The 23,320-nt window shown below is 61.2% G+C and overlaps 2 protein-coding genes across 2 annotated transcripts; one reads left to right on the forward strand and one right to left on the reverse strand.

The window, feature by feature from the left end:
- The first annotated feature begins 1,958 nt into the window (after positions 1 to 1,958).
- On the forward strand, positions 1,959 to 19,216 carry LOC112112045 (transmembrane protein 150A). The gene is made up of 8 exons (XM_026656855.2): positions 1,959 to 2,220; positions 3,235 to 3,432; positions 7,553 to 7,600; positions 8,205 to 8,291; positions 10,412 to 10,479; positions 16,822 to 16,949; positions 17,418 to 17,595; positions 18,556 to 19,216. Exons 2-8 carry the CDS (start codon positions 3,368 to 3,370, stop codon positions 18,795 to 18,797), a joined length of 816 nt encoding a protein of 271 aa, XP_026512640.1. The 5' UTR covers positions 1,959 to 2,220; positions 3,235 to 3,367; the 3' UTR covers positions 18,798 to 19,216.
- A 1,413-nt stretch (positions 19,217 to 20,629) lies between these two features.
- On the reverse strand, positions 20,630 to 22,734 carry LOC113407651 (E3 ubiquitin-protein ligase RNF181-like). Its single transcript, XM_026656862.1, has 5 exons — positions 22,632 to 22,734; positions 22,377 to 22,510; positions 21,927 to 22,042; positions 21,620 to 21,694; positions 20,630 to 20,975 (listed from the first exon to the last, which is right to left on the reverse strand). The coding sequence occupies exons 1-5, from the start codon at positions 22,715 to 22,717 to the stop codon at positions 20,916 to 20,918; spliced, it is 471 nt and encodes a 156-aa protein (XP_026512647.1). The 5' UTR covers positions 22,718 to 22,734; the 3' UTR covers positions 20,630 to 20,915.
- Positions 22,735 to 23,320: the final 586 nt, after the last annotated feature.

The raw sequence follows: 23,320 nt of genomic DNA on the forward strand, positions 1-23,320 counted from the left end.
TGGAGGCAGTGGCAGATTAGTCACTGGGTCAATGGAGCCCGTGCCCAGGGACCCTGGCCAATTAGGGGGGACAAAAAAATGGGCAATCCCATGCCCCGACTCACTCCGCCTGCCCACCCAGCGCTCCTGCCGGGGAGCAGGGGAAGCCCCCACATCCCAACCTCATTTCCCTGGCAGGAGAATGTGGGGGAGGGGACCCCACTTGCTTTGGTCCAGGGCCCCACAAAAGCTTAACCCGCCTCTGCTTGGAGGCCTGGGGTCAGCGCTGGCAGGGTCCTGGAGGGCAGAGAGGGTGAGTCGCAGGCTGCAGGCTTCTCCAGACCTAGGGAAGGCCCGAAAGCAACCGGTGCCCCCCTGACACCCATAGGATTGTGGCTGAAGAGGGATTGTGTGGTGGGGGATGGGGCCTGATCCTCGCCCTCATCATCTGGTTTACATGGCTGGCAGGATGGGGCAAGGCCCCTGACCCCAGCACTTGGCAGGGAGAGGCGTCACTGCCGGCATGGCCACAAGATCTCGCCCACACGGAGCTGGTGGCACGGGGCAGCACTGAGGTTGGGTGGATCATTTCCAGCCTCTCCTGGAGGCGGAAAGCTTCTGGGCTAGACATGCCAAACCTGTGGAAAAAATGCAGAAATTGGGCTTGTTTTTGGCTTAATTGGCTTGTGAGTTGCTTGTTGGCTAGTTTGGAGCTTGTAGCTTGTTGTAGTTGCTTCTTTTGTTTTATTAGCTCCCAGCAAAGGGGGGGGGGCAAGCAGGGTCAAGGGGGGGAGAGAGTCAGGGGTGCACAGCAGGCCCCAGACTGCACGCCGGGGGGATCTAGTCACATGGAGTGTTGGGGTTCTTAGGGATTGGCTTGTTTTGGCCTTGACTTGATGGGACTAGCTTGATTTTGGGCTTATTGTGAAAGTCGAGGTGCTTAGTTACTGCGGGAAAGTTGGCAACTGTGTTCTGGGCTGATCCACTGCCAGGCTGTTTGTCTGGGGATGGTTGGATCCATTGGGGCGGAGGGGAGCCAGCAGCCAGGGGGGTGTTAAGGATGGTGCACAATGTGAGCAGGGCACCCCAGAGTGCATGGCAGGGCCAGGGGCACCAGCCCTGTGCAGCTCGCACCCGCTCTGTGGTAATATCTGTTCCTCCTTTTCCTGAATCTGCGTGGGATACGAACACCCCCCTGGCTGCAGCCCAGGCTCCTGACCTCAGACCCCAAAGGCCTGGACTCAGCCTAGAGCCAGGATTTGGACCCCGAGCTGGGACCCCTAATTCAGGACTTGGACCTGTGGCAGGACCCCCCGTATTGCCCCCCCCCCCCCCGACCTGTGCCGAGGACAGGACTCGAACCTGCAACACAGGAATTCCCGAGGGAGGGGAAACATTGACTCCCCCTCCCCATCTCAGAGATGGGTCAGTCCAGCCTGACCCCCCCATCATTCAAACGTCAAACCCCGCCCCTTCTCAGGGATCCCTGTCCGTCGTAGAAGCCCCGCCCCGTCCGATAGAGCTCCGCCCCAGCCCCCTCCGCTCTATTGTCCCGGCTGCGGTCGCTTCGCGCTGCATGGCGGGAGTTGTAGTCCTGCACTGGGATGGCTCGGAAACGACAGCTCCCGTCGGGCCTTGCGCGCCGCGGTCAGCTGCGCGGGGGCGGGGCCGGCCTGGCCCCTTAAAGGTCCGTGTGGAGCCGGCAACCCCGGCGCGCTGGGGCCGGGACTGGAGGCTGCGGCGGGGAGCGGGTAAGAGACCCCCCCCCCCCCCCGCGGGGACCCGCCCCGCCCCCCTCCCCCCCCGACCCCGCTCCCCCCCCCCCGGCCCCCCCCCCCCCCCCCCCCCACTGGCCCCCGGGTTTGTGAGCTCGCGAGCGAGGGTGGTGCGGGCTCCCGTCTGTCCGACCTCGCTCCGGGGGCGCTGGGTGGGCGCGGGCGCTGCAAGACCCTGGGTGGAGCAGCCGGGACCCACCCCGCCCCCCGCCGCCCCAGAGCTGGCAGCGCTGCAGGGTCCCTGCTGCACCAGCCCCGGGAACCCGGCAGCGGGGGGCCGGGGCCGGCTTTGCTGGAATGACCCGGGAAACCCGGAGGGATCCAGCGCTGGCGGCGGCCCGGAGGTGCGGGATGAATGAAATGTTGCTGTCCCTGTCCCGAGCCCAGCCCGTAACCCTGATACTTGGCTGGGACGCGAAGCCTTGGGGTGTGTGGCCCCAGGGGCTGCCAGGACCTGTCTTGTCAGGTAAATCGCCGTCCCCTCGTGGCAGCCGATCGGAAAGCGGCCAGGCTCTGGCTGGGCCCTAGAAGCTGAATTCCAATCTCACTGCTAGGCTAGGCGGGGTCCCTCCAGGCCAGGGGGATGGGGAGAGAGAGGCCTTGTCTCTGCACCCCCTGCTATGGGGAGAGCTTTGTTCTCCAGGGCTGCCTAGCCAGCCCAAGTCCCATGCAAGGAAGGAGCGAGTGCCAGAAAGTCTGTGTTCTTGAGCCCCTGGATCAGTGCATGGGGAGGGTGCTAAGCAACAGGGCCAGGGATGGCCGCTAAGCTGGGCCCTTGGCTTTGAATCCAGCAGCATGAAGGAGAAGCGAATGTCCTGCTTCCTTGGTTGGAAGTGCACAAGGAGCTGGAAAGAGAAGGGGGGTGTGGGGTGCCTGGAAAGAGAAGGGGGGTGTGGGGTGCCTGTAGCTTTGAGGTGGGGGTGTGGCTTAGTGGCAGTGGGACTGTGTCAGCGGGAGGGGGGGTGTTGTATCAGTATGTGGTAATGCAGCTGTAGCACAAAGCGGGGGAGCACCCAGGAGCTGGCTGCCCAGGGGCACAGGAGAAGGGTGTGCTGGAAGAATCGGCAGCTGCCCTATGCCCAAGAGGGTCTCACTGTCCCGGTGGAAGCATGGTCAGGAAGAACTGCCTGCTGCCATCCTGTGACACTTGCCATATGTCCCAGCATTGATATGCATTGTGCCCTGGCTGCAAGGTCAGGGGTGAGTGGGAGAGGGCTTTGTCATGCTACCAGGGATTTGGTGGGAGAGCAGAGGTGGTGTGTACATTGGCTAGAGCCAGGGGGTGGGCCTAGGGACTCCTGGGTCGGTGGGTGGGATGATGGACACCTGCTGTCCAAGGGATGTGGCTGTTAAAGAGGAAAACAGTCCCAACCTGAGGGGCTCCAAGGTGGTGGTGACCCTCCCCCCCCCGTATAACAGTAGGTCTGGCTGCTGTTGGTTGACATAGGCACCTCTCTCTCTCTCTCTCTCTCTCTTCCAGGCAGGTGCCTTCTGATGGTTCCGAGAGGAGGCCTTGGGTTGTAGCTGGTGCCCACCCGTCCCCCCTTCTCCCTTCCCTTCCCTCCTCATCTCCGAGTCCCCCCAACACACACGTTCTGTATCTGGACTCACTAATGACAGCCTGGATCATCCTCCCCATTAGCCTGTCCACCTTCTCCATCACTGGGATATGGATCGTGTAAGCAGCCACTTTGCTCTGGTTTATGTAGTGATGTGGGGAGGGTGCTGGCTAACCAACAGGGGCTGGGATCTGGCTAATGAACAGGGTGCTCCAATAGCCATGAGATTGGGTGGCTAGTCCATGGGCTGCTTCCTCTGACAGTCTAAGCCCCAAACCAAGTGACTTTGAATCCAGTGAAGGGTAGGTTCCCGCCTCTCTGTGGGCTAACAACCCCTCCCTTTAGTAGCCTCCTATGCTATGAACTGATTGTTGCCACCATGTTTTACTTGAGTCTTGGATTCACTCCAGTTCTGCCCCCTCCTGGTGTAACAGTGGCTGGCGGCTCTTTGTGTCCCCAGCCCAGCTCGGACTCCAGGGTGGCAGCTGTCTGGGGTGCTGGTGGGGGGTCACGGAGTGAGCACTGAGGTTTGCTTTGTGATGGGGTGGGGAAAATGGAAAGGTGGGGTGTGATTGGGAGCAATTACTTTGGGAGGTGCAGATACCACTATTCCAGTGCTGGGGGCACCTCTGGGTCCCCTCTGAGCCCTGCCCCTCTGTGATCAGGGCATCAAACTGGCATAAGCTGTGTGATGAATCCTCAGTCGCCAGGCTCCATGAGCTGGGAGCCATAGCTACCTGTGGGCCTGGCCAACATCCTGCCGCTTACACTTCAGTGTGTTCCCCTTGCTGTAGCCCCTTGGCCTGTGTCTGACATGGGAGCCTGTGGGGGAGGGTTAACTGGATCCCCTTTGCACCAGGTAAATGGTGGTCACTACAGGGCTCAGCATTCATGTGTCTGACCCGTGGTGTCTGCTGAGTTTGGCTTCAGGACTGGCCTTACGAGCCCAGAACGGGACTTCCTGCCTGCAGGTTGAGCGGCTCGAGGGCTGTGTTCTAACCCAGGGCAGCAAAGGGTCCACTGACGGCCACTCCTAAGGGGCGCAGTTCAATGCTCCCGTGGGTGCAGCCCTCTGGCACTTACCTCACTCACTGGGGGGGGGGGTAGCTACCGGCCAGTGTGTTTTCAGGCAGACCTAGATGCTAGTGGAGCTGGGTGGGGTCCCTCTCCTAATCCTCCCCAAGGTGGGGCTGGCATGTCTCCCACGGTCCTCAGCACGGCTGCCTTGACAATAGCCGCCCTTGTCCTCATCTCTGAGAGAGCCCCAGTGTGTCCCTAACTCACCCTGCAGTACCAGGCTCCAGCCACTGGGGGGGACCCTTGTCCTCATCCACATGGGCAGAGCCAGGGTCACCCCAAACCGTGTTGGGCTGAGTGCCCCTCTGCAGGAGGGAAGTCCCTGGGGGCTGCCGGTGCCAGGATTGAGGGGTAGGATTGAGGGGAGTGGCCTTGCAAAGCTGCCCATGAAACAGATGGGAATTCAGATGCAGAGTGCTAACCTAGGTGTAATCCCCTGGATCCGGCTGCTGCTTCACCTGCAGGGCCCCCTGCCCCATGAGGTCTCCACAGAGCCCGCTGGGGCAGGCTGGCTGGCCAGCCCGCCAGCCTTCCGGGACCCCATCACTGCCCCTGGGAGGCTCTTGCGCACGCTGGGTGCTTAGAGCAGCCAGCAGTTGTTGCTGATGGCTCCAGCCCTGGCCTGGGACCTCGGCAGTGAAGTGACAGCTTGGTTAAAGGCAGGGAGGTGGGAATTCGTTATAGATGGCGACCGGGGGCTTGTGCAGTTACACAGAGAGTAGGTCGGAGCCCCCTGTATCTCGCCCCCAGCTGCTCCTGGGGTTGGTGAAAGCCGCCCCCCCCCCCCCCCCCCCCCACACACACACGCCCCCCCGGAGCCCCTCGGGCGTTGCAGGGAGTGGGGAGGCTGTGCCAGTTTGGCCCAGTCTGGAGTGGCAGAAGCTCAGAAGGGCACGGGGTCGGGGGGGCCCTGCCAGGGCTCAGCACCAGCCGCTCTCACTGACTGTAACTGGAGGTGAGGACTCAGGACCCTGATGGGAAGCAGGGCCTGGTGAGAGCGGGGCGGAGGCAGGGCCCTCGGCCGGGGGGGCTGGCAGATGCGGTGTCAGGCCAGGCCATCAAGGTCAACCCCATCTGCTCCCCCAGTATAAGGAGGTATTGGGGAGGGGGCTGTGCTGGGGGCAGCTCTGCACCAGGTGGGGGAGGGGTCAAAGGCAGCTGGAGGCTCCTCAGAGCAGTTTGCCCCTGACTTTGCCTGTCAGGTGACCTCTGACCATACAGGGTCCTGGGCAAGGAGCGCAGGCCTCCGCATGCACCGGGAATGAGCCGGGCCTGGCTGCCCCCAGCAGCGTGGACACAAGGTTCAGCCCTTCACCCCTGCGGCTCCGCACGCGCCCTGCTCAGGAAGGGGTGGGGGTAGTGACAGAGTGGGGAGGGAGTCGCAGGCCGGGAGCTCAGCTGCCCCTCCCCTGCCAGCTCCCAGGCCTTTCTTGTGCTCTCTTGGGCCACGCTATCAAACCGTAGTGCCCCAGCCTTGCCAGTGCAGGAGTCTGGGCTCCACAAGGAGTCATGGCGGTGGCACTGCTGTGCCTTCAAATTGCCCCAAATCTGGCCCCCCAGCCCTGCTCCCCACGGAATAGCCCCTGGCCCGCATGCCCACTGGCCTGCCAGCCTGGATCATGGCTCTGAGCCAGTGCCCCCAGACTCCAGGAGCAGCCCCTCCCTGCCACCACCGCGGTGCTCTTTGCTCTAGCGTGATGGGCAGCTGGGGCAGTGCCCCCTCACCCAGGGCAATAAACGGGCTCTTCCACCCTTCTGCACCGGGGAGCCGATCTCTCCCCCAAGGCGGTTCTGCCCTGGGGTTGGGGCGGCGGGATCTGGGCTGTGAGCGTGGATGTTCTTGGCGCAGGCCCTGTGGTGGCTGGCTGGAGCCCAGGGAGAATGGCTTGTCCCCGCGCTGGCACCGAAGGCGGCTGTTGAAGCTAAACAGCTGAGCGTGGCGGGACGAAGGGCACATTCCTTCATGTCGCCCTGGCTGCTGCTTGGCTCGGCTCCCTGGGCCGAGTGTGCTTCGCTCCACCAGCGGTCCAGATACCAGGCTGATCCGAGCCGTCGTGCTGCTGGGGGAAGGGGAGCTATGGGGAAAGTTGGGGACCTCTCAGAATTGCTGGTAACTTTCCAACCCCCCACTTGGTCTTTCCGAAGGTGAGACACCTGGGAGTGGCAGGGGAAGCCGACTCACAAGACTTCCACTTCCCCAGCTCACGCATGGCCATGCTCTGAAACGTCCTGGGGCACGTGCCCTGGTATCGGGTGTGCTGCGAAGCCAAGCAGATCCCAATCCCCGTTCTAGTGCCGTTCTGCTCCCCGAAGGGAGGATTTGGGGGGGATGGTCCTGCTGAGCCCAGTAACTCCCCTTAACCCTGCGGAGATACCACCCATGGCAGGGGCTGCTCCTTGGGCAGCATCGGGCAGCGAGGGGCCGAGCCATTTGGAGACCTCTGTGCACCCTGTCACCATGCAGGGCGGAAGCCAGTGAGGGAAGATCCCAGCATTTGCAGAGGTTAGGAAAAATTTGTCTCTGCGCCTGTGACCCAAGGCTGCTTGATGGAGACTTACTCGGGGGACAAAGACTGAGCCCCCCAGTGCCGTGGCCGGTTGCTTTTCAGAGCAGAGCCCTGCATGCGGCGTTGGCTACGGAGCCCCTGGCTGCCAGCGCTGCAACAAGCACCAAAGAATGGAGCCGTTTGGTTCCCCCAGCAAAGTGTGAGCTGAGCAGCTCCCTGGGCTGGGCAGGGCACTGGCTTGTGTCCCTGGAGGGGTTTGCTGGGGTGAGAGTGGTGGTGCTAGGGGGCAGAGATAGCTGGGTATTTGGCCTGCGTGGTACAATGGGCAGGGCCTGTGTCATGTACCCCCAGGTGGGCTGGGTGAGGGGGTGTAGATGGCACTGCCAGGTCTCTCAGCCCCGGTGAGCTGGCCTTTCCGGTGCTGTGTCCATTCCCAGCATCCCCCGGGCTCTTCAGGGCACCTGTCCGGAGATGGCACCATTATCCAGGGCTTGGCTGTGGACACTGGATGCCTCTCAAGGGGTTCTTAAGTTGGGCTCCCCTGCTCCAGAGGCTGGGGAGGTGAGAAGGCTCCTATGGGGCAGGAGGCCAGGTAGGTGCATTAATTCCCCTTGCTAGTTCAGAGGTGTGGTGACCTTGGCTCTGCTCCTCGCAGGTATGCCATGGCAGTGATGAACCACCACGTGTGCCCCGTCGAGAACTGGTGAGCAGCAGCCCCCGTGGCTGGCAGTGCGCGGGCAGCCCCTGCCAGGCGCTGCGGCCCCACCCGCTTCCTTCCTTGCCCTGGCCAATTGTAGTACCTAATCTCTAACCAGTACGGTCAGGCTCCGGGGCCAGCCCCCGTGCTCCAGTCCAGCTCCTTGGCCTGGATCCGGAGTGCTGCCCCTGGGATGGGGAGAGCAGGGGGTGCCCAGGATGGTCCAGACCACCAGCTGCCTGGCTATAACCTTCCCCTGCCTGCCTAGTATGTGGGGCCTGGCGGCAGCCATGTTAGAAAGGCCCATGGTGGGGGAAGCAGTCCCTCTGTGCTGCCAGGGGAGGGTGCCAGGGCTTCTGGGCAGCCTGGAGGAGGTGCGGCCATGTCTCCAGGCCCCCAGGACAGGGAGAGGAGCCCGTATGGTCTCCCCTGTCTATGGAGGGCACCGTGCCCAGGGGTGGGTAATACGGACTATACCACTGCTCTGGGAAGTGGTAGGGCAGAGGTCAGTTGCTCCTGCCCCCCATGTCCGTTCCTAACTCCCCCCCCATCCCCCGTGCTGTTCTGGCCCCTTTCATCCCCCTCCCCCCCACTTACCAATTGATTTCAGGTCCTACAACGAGTCATGCTCCTCCAGCCCTGCCAAGCATGGCTACCCCAAAAGCTGCTGCACCTTGGAAGATGTGCCTCTGATCAGGTGAGGCTGAAGCGGGGGTTGGTGTGAGTGGTACCTGGGGTCCATCGCGCTAGGGGCGGTATCCCACCCCGAGGAGCTTGCATGAGGCCAGAGGAGCTGCACCCTCTGCCCTAAGTGAGAGAGCTTCACAGCTCCCTCACCCCAGGGTAGCCCCAGCATCAATGGCTACCTCACTGTCAGTCTCCTCTTGCTGCCCGCTTCCCCCCCTCCATGTATCACTCAGGGCTGGGGGAAGGGGTGCCGTGGTGGCTGTTTGCTGGGCTCTCCGGAAGTGCCAGGTGCCCAGAGCCCTCTGGCAGCATGTGCTGGAATGAGCCATGGCCAAGCTGCCTTTGTGCAACAAGGAGATGGTGCTGTGGGCCACTCAACCCACAGCCGGGGGGCCCAGGTGGGCAACCACAGGCCTGATCCCACCCTGCTGGGGGCAGCAGTGCAAACCAGCCAGCTCACCCCTGAGCTGCAGGGCCGGCACTTCCACTAGGTGACCCTAGGTGGTCGCCTAGGGCGGCAGGATTTGGGGGGCAGTATTTTGCCACCCTTGGCAGAAATTCAGCGGCGGGGGGTCCTTCCGCTCCGGGTCTTCGGCGGCAATTCGGCGGCGGGTCCTTCACTTGCTCTGGGACTCGCTGCCGAAGTGCCCCGAAGACGTGGAGCAGAAGGACCCCCACCGCCAAATGCTCAGAGGAGGAGCGCTGCTGCCTAGGGTGGCAAAAACCCTGGCGCCGCTCCTGCTGAGCTGTGGCCTTGCATCACGCCAAGTCACATGCAGCATGTGTGGCATGGTGGAGGGCGAGTTAAGGAGGGTGACAGGGGAGCAGCACACCTTGGGGGACCCAGGGCCTGGTGCAATATGTGCCATGTGTGACAGGTTCCCCCCAGGGTGCCACCTGGGGCTGGGGTACCACTGAGCCTCTGACCCACCAGCCTGGGCTTCCTCTCACACTGTGGTGCTGTGACAAGCTGCAAAGCCCTCCAAGCCTGCACTTTCACCAGCATTCACACAGGTGCAGTCACATGCAGGCTCTCTGACCACCAGCTTCTCAGCCTAGGCCCCCAGAGCAGTACCGTCCTGCCCTGCTCAAATCTGGCCAGTATATGGGTTTAATACCTGGTCCGCCGCTCCCTCAATGTGAAGAGGACCATGCACACTTGTGGTAACCAAGCTGAGATTTTTCCCCAGGTACCTTAGTCAAATGCACACTGGTTTAGATTAAAACTTAAAAGAAGTGTATGAATTACAGAAAGATAGATTTTAAGTGATTGTAAGTTATAGCAAACAGATCAAAGCAGGTTACCTAGCAAATAAACCAAACCACAAACTGAGCTTAACACACTAGATAGCTAGGATATGAATTAGCAAATTCTCACCCTGAGTGATAAACAGGCTGGCAGATTCTTAAGGCACAAGCTGCCTTGGCTTTGCAGCTTGGCTTTCCCCGGCTTTAATACACAGGCTAAAAATCCCTTAACCTGGGACCATCACTTCCCCCTGTTCAGTCTTTATTCGTCAGGTGTTTCCAGGTGTGTTGTTGTCTGGAGAGGTGAGGCCCCCTCATGTTGTCATTGCCCCTCTTTTAGATCTTCCCCCACACTTGCTGGAAAGCTCTCTTGCTGTGACCTGGGTCAGACAGCACTGCACAATGGGAACTATCTCTGAGAGGTTTCTGTTGCACGCAGTTCCTGGGGTAATCCTGGTGCTTGTGCAATTCCTCAGTAAGCCATTAACATTGTTTGGCCTTTTTACAGTTGTACCTGAAAGGCTGCTTGTGGGTGTTTTCAACCTCACAACATGTTTCCATAGCCAAACTTCACATACGCCGGTAGCACATACAGTCCAACGAGATATTACTGTTGAGCAGATCAAGACTTAGATCCCTCACAAGGCACACTTTGTGCAAAACAGAATAATTACATGACAGTGGTGAATATTGGGGTGCCAAGGTGTCACCATGCCCAGGAGGCACGTGAGGGCACAGCTGCCAGGAGCCAGGGAGGTGACTGGCCCAGAGGGGTGCTGGATGGGGGGTCACACCCAACCCCTTTCCATGCCCACCAGGGGGAGGCGTGTGCTGCTCCGATCATGTCCTGGCTTTGCTGACTGCTTTCTCCTTGCCCTGCAGTAAGTGTGGCACATATCCCCCTGAGAGCTGCCTCTTCAGCCTTATTGGGAACATCGGGGCTTTCATGGGTAAGTGTCCACCCCGCCTGGCCCACTGAGGAGCCGCTCTGTGCAGAGGGCCCCTCTCCTGCGACTGCCTTGGCCTGCTGGCCACATAGCCCGCACCAGGCTCAGCCTCCCTGCTGTGGGGCCGGATCTGGGGCTGCATTTGCTGATCTGGCTCGGTAGAGGGGACCCTTTGCTGTTCTGTCCCCAGCGCTGCCTCTGCATTGGACTGGGGCCCGACCTCCCCACTGGGCAGGCAGCAGATCCCCACCGGGGCATGGAACGGGCTGCTCCCTTCCCAGGGCGGCTCAGTGGTGGGTGGAAGGTTTTCTTTGCAATAGAAGTGTTGGAAACTGTTTAAAAATGTTATGCTTGTGGGATATGCTGAGGACGTTGTTACGGACACACAGGTCATGTCCACTCTCTGAGCCTTTGCATGCCTGTCTCTCGCCGTGGGCCCCCTCAGGGAATCCCCTCGCTCTGGACTCCCGGGGCCTCCACTCCCAGAGGGAATAATGCAACCCTGTTCTCTAGACCGGAGTGACTCAGCCAGCGTAGAATAGGAGGGTTTCTTGAGCATCTGAACACAGCATAGGAAACTCCCAGGGCCTCAGGCCTGGCCTCCCTCAGCCCAGCACATCCAAGTCTCCCCTGCATCCAGGTGGGCTCTGCCTGCTCCCCTTCTCCAGCCCCGAGCCCCCCTGCTTCCCAGCTGGGCATCTGAGATCACCGGCCCCAAGTCCCGCCTCTGTCCACTGTCTTCTATCCAGGTAAACAGGGTCACCTTGGCCTCCTCTCCTCTCTTCCGTTCTCTGGCTGGAACCGGCTGGTCAGGTCACTGGCGTCCTCTCTTTATAGCTCATTGTCCTCCCACTGGCCAGAACGGCTGTGACTCCTGAGCGGGGCCTCCGGGTCACCAGTCACTGGGGTCTCCATTCTCCAGGCCATTGGCTGGGGCCCCAAGTTCTGGGGCTGGTCCTCTGTAACAACAAACGGCCTATCCCCTCACCTTCTTAAACCAGTAACACCCAGGGAAACTGCATCCCACCCCCTCTGCATGAAAACCATCAGAAAAAAACAAGACCCCCCCCCACTTCATCACAGGATCCCCCAGCCTAGGGAGTGGGTCTGTCACTGCCAATCCTGTGGCCTCAGGAGCTGCTGTGGCTCAGATCCCTCACCGCAGTAGCCAGCCCATAAGTGTAAAGGTCTTACCCTGGCTTCCATGGGCCTGACTATGTCTTTTATGGTGATCTCTACTGCCCTGCAGGTCCCCCTGGGCCTCCACAAGTTCTTAACTACCAGACACTTTCCCCTCTGGTTTGTCATCCCCAGAGGTGTGAACCCAGCTCCCCAGTCACTGTGGTGGACACTCCATGCAGGTTGCACACTAGTGAGCTGGTGGGGGTAAAAATAACCAGTTGATTTAATAGACCCCCCCCCCAGATTCAGAGATGAGATAGCAAGGGACTGAACAGCTTCCCCTGGCCCAGTCAACATCTGCAGGCTTTCCACTGGCTCCCCGCATGCCCCTGCCACAGGCTCCAGCGCTCAGGCGGCCCCTCGAGCTCTGGGGGCCTTCCATTGGGGGAGGGTGGGGGGGTTTCTCATCAGTCACTATCAATACGCACAGTGGGGGTGTGATGGGTTCCTCGTGGGGTGCCACCTGGAAGTGGGGTGCCACCTGGAATTGGGGTGCCCCTGACCCACCAGCCTGGGCTCCCTTTACCTAGTACTGCTGTGACCAGCCTGTCAAGCCCTCTCCCAGGCTCCAGCACACATACAGGTAGGGACACACCCAGCTGCTGAACATCTGGAAAAGGGGGTAAACAGTGAGGTGGTGAAATTTGCAGAACTACTCAAGATAGTTAAGTCCAAAGCAGACTGAGAAGAGAATCTCACAAAACTGGGTGACTGGGCAACAAAGGGGCAGATGAAATTCAATGTTGATAAATGCAAAGTAAGGCACATTGGAAAACATCCCAACTATACATATAAAATGAGGGGGTCTAAATTAGCTGTTACCACTCAAGAAAGAGATCTTGGAGTCCATGGGTGGTGGGTATCGTAGGCATGGGAAGGCCAAACAGCCTGATGTCCCCAGCCCATACCCCACTCTGCCTGCTGTTCCCTGCGGCAGGCAGGTTGGGGCCCGCTCGCCCTTGGGCCTGGGCCCGGGCCCACCCCAACCGAGCTGTCTGCCCACCCAGTGCTGGAGCCAGCAGCTCTGCTGGGAGGTGCCTTCACAGGCAGGGGGGCATGCCGGCCAGGGGTCGGGCCCAGCGGTGGGGTGCTCTGAGTGGGGGCTGGGTTCTGGTGGGCACAGAAGGGCAGGGCTGAGGGGCTAGCCTCCCCAAGTCAGGGGTTTACCCACCACCCATGTTGGAATCATTGCAATTAGTTCTCTTAAAAACATCACTCAATGTGCAGCGGCAGTCAAAAATGCTAACAATGTTGGGAATCATTAAGAGAGGGACAGATAATAAGACAGAAAATATCATATTTCCTCTATATAAATCCATGGTATACTCACATCTTAAATACTGTGTGTGGGTTGCCCTATCTCAAAAAAGATATATTGGAATTGGAAAAGGTTCAGAAAAGGGCAACAAAAATTATTAGGGGTAAGGAACAGCTTCTGTATGAGGAGAGATTAATAAGACTGGGACTTTTCAGCTTGGAAAAGAGATGGCCAAGGGGGGATATGATAGAGGTCTATAAAATCATGACCGGTGTGGAGAAAGTAAAGAAGGAAGTGTTATTTACTCCTCATAACACAAGAATGAGGGGTCACCAAATGAAAATAGGCAGGTTTAAAACAAACAAAAGGAAGTATTTTTTCACACAACACACAGTCAACCTGTGGAACTCCTTGCCAGAGGATGTTGTTAAGGCCAAGACTATAACAGGGTTCAAAAAAGAGCTAGATAAGTTCATGGAGGAATAGGTCCATCAATGGCTATTAGGCAGGATGGGCAGGAATGGTGTCCTTAGTGTCTGTTTGCCAGAAGCTGGGAATGAGTGAGAGGGGATTGATCCAGTGGTGAGCTGGAGCCAGTTCCCACCGGTTCGCAGGAACCCGTTGTTAAATTTAGAAGCCCTTTTAGAACTGGTTGTTCCAGGACAACCGGTTCTAAAAGGGCTTTTAAATTTAACAAAAGCTTCGGCAGCTGTCCATCCTGTCCCCAGCCCCAGCTCACTTCCCCCTTCCCCCCCCCCGAACGCTCCGCCCCCCTTCTCCTCCTCCTCCCCTGCTTCCCGCGAATCAGATATTCGCGGGAAGCCTGAAACAAGCAGCAGGCAGGTAAACTGGGGTGGGGATGTGTGAGGAGGGCTCTAGAGAGGCGTGGCGTGGCCCAGTCCAGCTCCGGCCAAGCAGCTCCCTCCGGCCTGGCCCCCCGGCCCCACCGAGCGCCCCAGCCCGGTCCTGGCCACGGCCGAGCACCCCCGGCCCCAGCGGTGCTGGCCCCGAGCGGCTCCGGCCTGGCCCTGCTCGGGCCCCGCGGCACCGGCACCGGCCCCGGCTGAGCGGCTCGGGCCTGGCTTAGTTTGGCTTGGGCCCCGCGGTCCCGGCCGAGCGGCTCCGGGCCAGCTTGGCTTGGGCCCTGCGGCGCCGGCCCGGGCCCGGCCCCGGCCCCGGCCGAGCGGCTCTAGGCAGCGCGGTCAGGGGGCAGGGAGGGGGTTTTGGAAGAGGGCAGGGGAGTTCGAGGGGTTGTGGGGGGGTGGATAGGGGTTGGGGTGGTCAGAGGGCAGGGAACTGAATGGGGGCAAGGGTCCCAGAGGCAGTCAGGAAGGAGCAGGGGTTGGATGGGGTGGTGGGGGGCAATCAGGGGCAGGGGTTCCGGGGGCATTTGGGGACAGAGAGAAGGGGTGGTTGGATGGGGCAGGGGTCCTGGGGGGCCATCAGGAATGAGAGGAGGGGTTGGATGGGGCGGCAGGGGGCAGTCAGGGGACACGGAACGGGGGTGGATGGGGCAGGGGTCCCGGGTGGGGGGGCGTCAAGGTACGTGGGGGGTTGGATGGGGCAGGAGTCCCTGGGGGGGCACAACCCCCTCATGGGGTGAGGAGGAGGGAACCTGTTGTTAATATTTTGGCAGCTCATCACTGGATGGATCACTTGATGATTCCCTGTTCTGTTCATTCCCTCTGGGGAACCTGGGATTGGCCACCGTCGGCAGACAGGACACTGGGCTAGATGGACATTTGGTCTGACCCAGTATGGCTGTTCTTATGTTCATACATATGCTGTGATCAGCTCTGCAGGGGGAGACTACAGCTAAGGAACTGCCCAGCTGCTCAAGTGCACACCCCCCTCGAGAGTGTAAACTCCAAATTATACCATCTTACATGGCACAGAGAACTGTACAGCGTAAGCTCATGAAATCGCCCCCTCCCTCAATGTGGAGAAGGATATGTAACAGCTTTCTGCCCCAAGTTAGGACTCCCCACACTGGTTTTAGATAAAGCAAAAACAAGTTTATTAACTACAAAAGATAGATGTTAAGTGATTATAAGGGATAGCAAACAGATCAAAGCACATTACCTAGCAAACAAACAAAACCTGCAAACTAAGCTTAATATACTAAAGAGATTGGATATGAGTAGCAACTTCTCACCCCAGGTGATGGTTCAAGCAGGCTGCAGAGATTCTTAAGGGGCCAGCTGCACTTGCTTACAGCTTAAAAGCCCCTCTAGCCTGTGTCCAGCACTTAGGGTGACCAGATGTCCCGATTTTATAGGGACAGTCCTGATTTTTGGGTCTTTTTCTTATATAGGCTACTATCCCCCCCCCCCACCCCTGTCCTGATTTTTCACACGTGCTGTCTGGTCACCCTACCAGCACTTCCCCCAGTTCAGTCTTTGGTCCTCGGGTGTTTCCAAGAGTCTCTTGGGGGAAGTCCGTGAAGAACCCTGATGATGTCACCCCCCTGCCTTAAGTAGCTTTTGCATATGGTGGGAACCCTTTGTCTCCAAGCTTGGTTCCCATGCCTTTCAGTGGGAAAACACTGGGATTCCAAGATGGAGTCCTGCACCAGGTGACCTATCCCTGTAGTGCCACAGCAGCCATTGCTCAGAGGCCATTTGTAGCATCCTCAGGAAGACCCTCAGGTGGGGAATAAGCGCCTTCTAAGGCCTATTGTTCTCCTTAATGATTCATTAATTTGAATGGGCCCTTCCCAGCCAGCCATCTAGACGAGTGATTTTCAAACTGCGGGTCGCGACCCAGTACTGTTAAAAGTCCCATCAGTGGTGCTGCCTGGCTAAGGTAGGCTAGTCCCTACCTGTTCTGACACCGAGCTGTGCCCCGGAAGTGGCCAGCAGGTCCAGCTCCTAGGTGGGGGGAGCCACAGGGCTCTGCCTTCTGCCCCCGCCCCAAGCACCGGCTCTGCACTCCCGGCCAATGGGAGCTGGGGGGGAGGGTGCCTGTGGGCGAGAGCTGTATGGAGCCACTTGTGCACCTCTGCCTAGGAGCTGGACCTGCTGCTGGCCGCTTCCGGGGTGCAGCACGGTCCGCAGTGCCAGGACAGGCAGGAAGCCTGCCTTAGCACCCCTGCTGCACCGCTGACCTGATGCTGCCCGAGGTAACCCCGAGCCCCAATCCCCTGCCCAGCCCTGAGCCCCCCAAACCTGGAGCCCCTTCCTGCACCCCAAACCCCTTGTCCATGGCCCCACCCCAGAGCCTGCACCCCCCAGCCCAGGGCCACCTCCTGCACCCCAACCCCTTGCCCCAGCCCTGAGCCCCTCCCACACCCCAAACCCCTCATCCCCAGCTCTGTTGGGTTGCGGGCATCAACAATTTTCTTTAACTGGGTGCCCAGAAAAAAAGTTTGAAAACCACTGCCCTAGTGGGCATTCCCCAAGTGTAAACACATTTGTAATACAGATACACAGTCAATATTTCGCAATTCAGATACAGAAATGATCCATGCACACAAGTAGGATAATCATATTCAGTAAAGCAGAACCTTTCCAATGACCCTCCCATGCCTTATCTGGCATACAATCGATCAGAATTGGGCTGGAATGCTCCTCGCTCTGAAGAATACGGGGTGCAGTGTCCCAGGAGCGATCCCCAGGTGCCTCGTTTCAGTGGCGTTAATGGCCCTGGGGTCTGCGAGGGCTTGTTGCTGTGGCTGGGTTTGTGAGCACAGCTGGCTTGGGGGCACCTCCCCCAGCTGGCTGCGAGGTGGAGCTGACGGTTCCCAGCCCGCTTCTCTAGCCCCACACACCTCACGTCAGAGCCACGGCCCAGCCAGGCAGCTGGAGTCCCGGAGGGGAGCGCCCCATGGCTCCTGGTGTGTCTGGGGTCCTCTGGGTGTGGGGGGAGGTAGCCCCCAGCCCTGCTAACAGTCTGTCTCTCGGCAGTGGTGCTGATCTGCTTCCTGCGCTACGGGCAGCTGATTGAGCAGAGCCACCGCTCCTGGGTCAACACGACGGCGCTTGTCGCGGGCTGCACCAACGCTGCCGGCCTCGTCGTGGTTGGCAACTTCCAGGTGGGCTGGGCAGGAGCCACCCTGCTTGGGCCAGCACCTGGCAGGGGCCAGGCTCTTCTCCTGCCCTGGCACCCTCAGCCTCTCTACCCATGGGTGCCACGTGGCCCCTGTCCCCCGTACCCTAAGCTAGCTGTGATGTCCCTTTGCTGGGGGGAGGCTGCTGCCTGTCTGGCCATGGGGGGAGGAGGGGGCAGATGCTAGCTCCCCAGAAGGGCTGGGTGAGGAGAGAGGAAGGGGCTTGGCAGCTGTGGAGTGGGGCATGTCTGGGGCATGCCGGGTGATAGGGAAGCAGCGCAGAATGGGAGGAGCTACTGGGGTGCAGAAGAAGCAAGCCTGGGACGGGGGGGGAGGGGGGTTGTGCAGGGCCCCCATGGTGTGAGATCAGCCAGGCTGAACTGGGAGGGGGGAAGGGGGGGCCTGAGGGGCAGGAATGGCCCAGGCTCACTGCTGTCCCTCCCTCTGTCCCAGGTGGACAACGCCAAGTCCCTGCACTACATCGGGGCGGGCATCGCCTTCCCGGCCGGGCTGCTCTTCGTCTGCCTCCAGTGCATCCTCACCTACCACACTGCCATCAGCGCCCTGGACGGCTGGATGGCGCACCTCCGTGTCTCGCTCACCGGCGTGGCCTTAATCGCCCTCGTCCTCAGTATCCTTCCGGCTGCGGGTTCCCAGCCACCCGCCTGGCCCCCTTGCCACCCAGAAGGCACAGGGCACTAACCCCCGCTCGACATCCATGAACGTCACCTAGGTAACCGCGAGGCTGTGCCCTGCAGGCCGCACCAGGGAGCCTGCTGCCAGCTCTGAGCTAACGCAGCTGCCCCATGTTTGATCCCTGGGCCCGATGTCCCCCCGTGTCCTCAGAGAGCAGAGTAGTTCCCAGGGCTTGAGCAGAACATCAGGCTCTCCCTACTGCAGGGTAGGGGCATCACCTGGGGCCATGTCTGCTGCTGAAGGGGCTATAAACTGGCAGCCCCTCTCTGCGCCTCAAACGGGACAGCCTAGCACAGACACTGGGAAGGGCTGTGGCATATGGTACCCTCTACAGCTCTGCCTGGCTGACCTCCCTGGTGCCAGGGTGCCCCCAGCATGCCAGGGGCTGGCCCTCTCCTGCTGTACTGATGATACATGGCAGGGTCCCCTGCCCCAGGCCTCACCTGTACCCACAGCCTCTAGCACTAGTGATCAGGGGCTGTGTGTGCCACCCTGCAGGCAGCACAGGGTTAAAGATACCCATTTGCCTGAGGCTAGAGCCACATCCCCCCTCCCCATGGGCACCTCCTGCCGACAGGCTGGGGGTGGGGGGAGTGAGCTTGAGGGTGGCCAGGCTTGGGGGCAGGGAAGGTTCATAAAGGTCATGGCAGGTGTGAGCTGGCCCAGGGGCCTTCTGGCATGCCTCCCCTCCTCCTGCAGTGGGGGTATGGGGGTGGTGTCTGGAGTCAGTCCCCAGGGGGAGGGGAATGAGTGAAGCTGGTGCCCCTTCCCCCCATGGTTTGGGGGGGAGGGACAGGACTCCAAGTCAGTGTGCAGGGTGGGGAGTGGGGTCTCTGTGACTCCACCCTCTGCTGAGGCCACACCCAGTGGGTGCCTTTCTTTAGCCAGCCCCTAGGCGGTGTCTTCTTCATCCACGAGAGCCCCCTGCTGCAACACCTGGCGGCCGTCTGCGAGTGGGTCTTCGTCATCGACATGCTGGTCTTCTACGGCACCTTCGCCTATGACTTCGGAGCCGTCTCCACCGACACCCTGGTGACGGCGCTGCAGAGGGCCAGCAGCCGGGGCTGCAAGTCGCCCGGCGGCAGCAGCACCTCCACCCACCTCAACTGCACCCCTGAGAGCATCGCCATGATCTGAGCAGGGGCTCCCCTCCCCCCTCTTTGATTTTATACCAAAAAACATTTTTTAAAGGAAAACACAGTATTGGGGCTGCCCCCCACAGCAGGGCCGTGCCCAGCAGCCCTCCCTGCTGGCCAGCCTAGCTGCTGCATCGATGGCCAAAGGGTGCCCTCGGGTGGGGCCGCCAGCCTTCTCCAACCCCGGGCTGGCTCCCGCAGGCCCTCACTCCCTCTGCAGATCAGACCCCTGCCGGCAGCAGCTGCTCAGGGAAAGGAGACCGGAGCTGGCTGCAGGGCACGACTGCTCATGCTGCTCTGCTGGGGGCTTTACTACCCCCGTCGGAGCAGCCTCTCCTGGCCGGGAGCCCTCTGCACAGGTTCCCTTGCTCAAGCCCCTGCCCCATTCAGGAAGGATTTGGGGTAACCCTACAGCAAAGTGGGGGGACGACACACAGGGCTGTTCGATGGTGTCTGACCTTTGGAGGGAGGGTCTTTTCTCCCCCACCCATTAACCCCTCTCCTTCCTCTCCCCGTCCTGGGGGAGGTCTTGGCAGTGGGATGGGGGATGACGTGGCAGGAGGCAGAGAGCCTCGATCCCCATCCTTCTGAGCCGGTTTCTTTGGGTAAACCGGATTGGTATTTTTAGTACTTTTTATATCTTTAAGGTGTATAAAGAGACTTGTATTGGAGCAGGGTGTGCTGCCTGGTCACTGGGGAGCTCCCTGCGGAGGAGCCCTGCATACCTGCCCGGGGTTGGCAGGGCTGTGCTGCCCACTGGGCCAGCCTTGGGCATGGACGACCAGGGCCTGGTTCCCCCCTTGCTCATGACACCTCGGGGCCCCTGTGGCAGGTGGCTGCCCCCTGCAGGCCATGGGAGCTGCCCCACACGCCCCAGGGGCAAGCCCTCTCCTTGCGTAAGTGGGGTGGTCTGCTGCAGCTGGCTGGTTACTGAGCTGGGCCGGAGCGGGGGCACCCACCAGCTTTTCATCCTTCATGGCCGTGCCCTCCCTGCCTCCCTCAGCTGGGCTTCCATTGCTGGGGAGCATAACCCCACTGGAGACCAGGATTCTTCCACTGCCCCCCAGCTGGGTGCTCCTGCCTGGGGGTGAGCAGAGAGTCCTGGGCCACACCAGGGACAACGTTGTCCAAATCCCTTTTCCATCAAGCTGGGGGAGAAGGGGGGGTAGCTGAATCCAAGAGAGGGTCCCCTGGGGCCAGCTGGGCTCCAGCTCCCCCTAACTGGGGAGGGGTGTCACACCAGCAGCCCCAATAAACACAGATTATGGGGAAACAGCCCGAATCCCCTGGCCCTCCCAGCCCCAGCTGTTCTGAGCCCAGTGCTGATAGGGAGCAGGGAACACTGGGGCTGATCAGCAAAGGAGGAGCCCCATTTACTTCAGGGGACACCCCACCGCCACCCCCCTCCTGGCACCAGCAACATGCTGTGATCTCCCTCTGAACAGCAGGGAGGGCCTGCCCCAGCCTGGCCTGCTATTGCCCCACCACTGGGGGAGCTAGAGCCAGGGGCCCTGGGACAGCGATTGGGGAGGGAGTTCAGCCCCCAGGCATGTTCCAGGCAGCCAGCTGGCTGTGGGGACTCTTGCAGGGGCCAAGGCTTAGGGCCCAGGGCAGGGTCCAGCACCCACCTGCATGGGAATGAAAGACAGACCCCCCCTCCTGGCCTTCCTCTACCTAGCACAGTCATTTCCCGCCCCCCCATTCCCTGGCTCCCCCACAGAGATGGTTCCATACCCCAAGCCCTCATCCCTCTGAAACCACCCCCCCCCCCAGCTCCTTTCACTCCCCAGTGATGCCCCATAAACATTCTGGGTCAGAGAAAAACAGCTTTAATCAGCCTGGGGAGATGGCTGGATGGGGGGGAGGGGGGGTTAGTCAGTTACTCCTGCCCCTGTGGTGATCCCACAGCGAAGTGGGGGAGATGCCCAGGGCTGTTCCATGGGGATGCTGGGGCTGGTCAGCAAAGGAGGGGCCCTGTCTATGTCGGGACACCCCCTGCGGACCCAGCTCTGGAATGTATCCACCCTGATGGGTCACCCCCACTGACCCTGAGAGCCCCCCACCCAGAGAGGGCATCCAATGCCCCAGGCAGGCAGGGGCCAAGGTGGGGCCCCCCCGGTCACGTGTACATGGCCCCATGCAGGTACTCCAGACGGTGCTCACGCTGCTGCCTCCGCACCTGAAACATACCAGGGCAGGCAGTGGTAAAGGCGAGCATCACCTGCCCCACCTAACACATTGCCCCCCTCCCCCCCCCAGCACAGGCAGCAGGAGGCCCCGGTACCCACCACGTTCCCCTCCCTCGCTGGGCAGTCTGCTGGGGCCCACGGCCAGACAGGGTGCTAAGTATCGGGCTTTAGCAACACGTCACTGCGATTACCATCACACTTCAGGCCTGACCCCCCCACCACCATCATCATCCGGTGCAGCCAGACGAGGCCCTGGGCTGCCACCTCCAGCCTCTTCCCCAGGCATTGGGTGCCCTGTGACAAACATACCCATGGCCAGCCAGGCAGGCTCAGTTCTGGGCTGGAACGGCGGGGGGGCTGCGGGTCAGCAGGGAGGGGCACCAGCAGAGCTACCAGGGATGGGGAAAACTGGCACTGCTCCACCCGAATTACACCTCAGCCCAGCAGGCCCTGAATTCTCCCCCCTTCCTGGGCTCAGCGTTCAATTTTCTAATGCTTTGCTCCCCAGCCACTTGGCTTTAACCATTTAATGGCAGGAACGGAGCCTTTCCGTGCGCACCCGCCCCTGCAGCGGGACCCCACACTGCCCACCCCTGGCTCCCTGCAGGGGGCTGCGTGGTAACAAGCACCCCACCTTGTCTTTCTTGTACTCTTCGTACTCCTGGTCGTCCGTGGGCAGCTCGTGGCGGCACAGGGGGCAGGAGTTGGTCTGGGGGAGAGAAGAGAAATCTCGCTGACGCACCGTCCCCTCGCCTACCCTGGCACCTGCAGCCCCAGACCTTTCGGGCATCCTTGGCGCTGCCAATTCCGCAGACGGTCACCTCCCATTGTTTCTGCTTTCAGTGGCCTGGCTACAGCCAGCAGCTCGAAAGGGGCCAGCCCCAGCCAGGGGAGGGGAAGCACAGCTGGCCCTGCAGGCTTGTGAAAGGAGTGGCACCTACCTTCCCCAGCCAGGGCAGGATGCAGCCCGAGTGGAAGAGATGCTCACAGGGCATCTTCCTGGCCCCCTCATCCTCCTCGAACTCCAGCAGGCACACGGGGCATTTCAGCCCTTTGTCTGGGCAGCAGCACCGGGCGGCGGGCAGGGGAGAGAGAAAAGCATCAGGCTCATCCCGCCCACTCCCGGACCCGACGCCCCAGGACTCCGTGGAAACGGGCACCAGGACCTCGTCCTGAGCGCCACGCTCCGGCACTGACCCACCCCGCGGGAAGGGAAGCAGGCTCAGTAAAGCGTTTCTGTCAGCCGGACACCTGGGTCCAATCCTTGGTCTCATTCAGGGGCGAGGGGGCACACGGCACTCCTCGGGGGTACGGGGGGGGGCAATGGGGCGGGGCACCAGCAGAGCCCCCAAGCTGCCAAGGCCCTGACCGGGGGGAGGGGACTCCCTCACCTGCCTGGTCCGGCGTCACCCGCACCGTGGGGAGGCTCAACACGGCCCGGCGGGCGGCCGGCGGGGGCAGTCGCTGATCCCAGTCGGTGAAGTCCACGGAGCCCAGGTCGATCTGCTGCCCATTGAACAGAGTCCTGCGGGGAGAAGCCGGTCAGGGGCGGGGCCAGGCTCCTGCGGGGGGGCACGTTCCCTGACCCCCCGGGGTACACGCGCCCCGCCCCCCGGGGCTGCACCCCCCCCGGGCCCCGCCCTCACCGGGCGAGCTCCAGCAGCACGTTCTCCCGGGCGCGCTCCGCGGGCTCGCCGGGCTCGCAGTTGTGCTCCTCGAAGTAGGAAGCCATCGGGGCCAGTGACTCTCAGCCCGGCCTGGCCCAATGGCCTCCCGAGACGGGCCGCGCCAGCCAATCCCCGCGGCCGGGGGCGGGGCTGGATGGGGAAGTAGCAGGGGAGCTATTCGCCAATTGGCCGGAAGCGAGGCACAGGGACGCAGCCAGGAGCCAATCGGAACGCGCCGTGCGGAGAGGGGTGGTGATTCGTGCGGGACTGTCGGAGTCCCGGCCCGGACTGGGGGGCGGAGCTGGGAGGGCACCGCCCTGCGGGCGCTCACAGCTGGGGAGGGAGGCGCTGCTTTGGAGAAGCTCACATCCAGCGGGGGTGCTGTCCTGGGGCGCTCACAGCCTGGGGGGAGGGAGGTGCTGCCCTGGGGGGACACAGCCTGGGGGGGATGAGGTACTGCTTTGGGGAAACTCACATCCTGGGGGGTGCTGTCCTGTGGGTGCTCACAGCTGGGGGGGTGCAGGCACTGCCCTGGGGGTGCTCACAGACTGGAGGGAGGGAGGTGCTGCCCTGGGGCCACTCTCAGCATGCAAGGGGGGGGGGCGGGGCACTGGTGGGGGGGGGCGGGGGGGGGGGGGGGGGGTCATTCAGGATAATTGTCTTCAGTG

The sequence above is a fragment of the Terrapene carolina genome, unplaced genomic scaffold, assembly GCF_002925995.2.
Source record: "Terrapene carolina triunguis isolate 2854851 unplaced genomic scaffold, T_m_triunguis-2.0 Scaffold51, whole genome shotgun sequence".
Taxonomy (NCBI): Eukaryota; Metazoa; Chordata; order Testudines; family Emydidae; genus Terrapene; species Terrapene triunguis.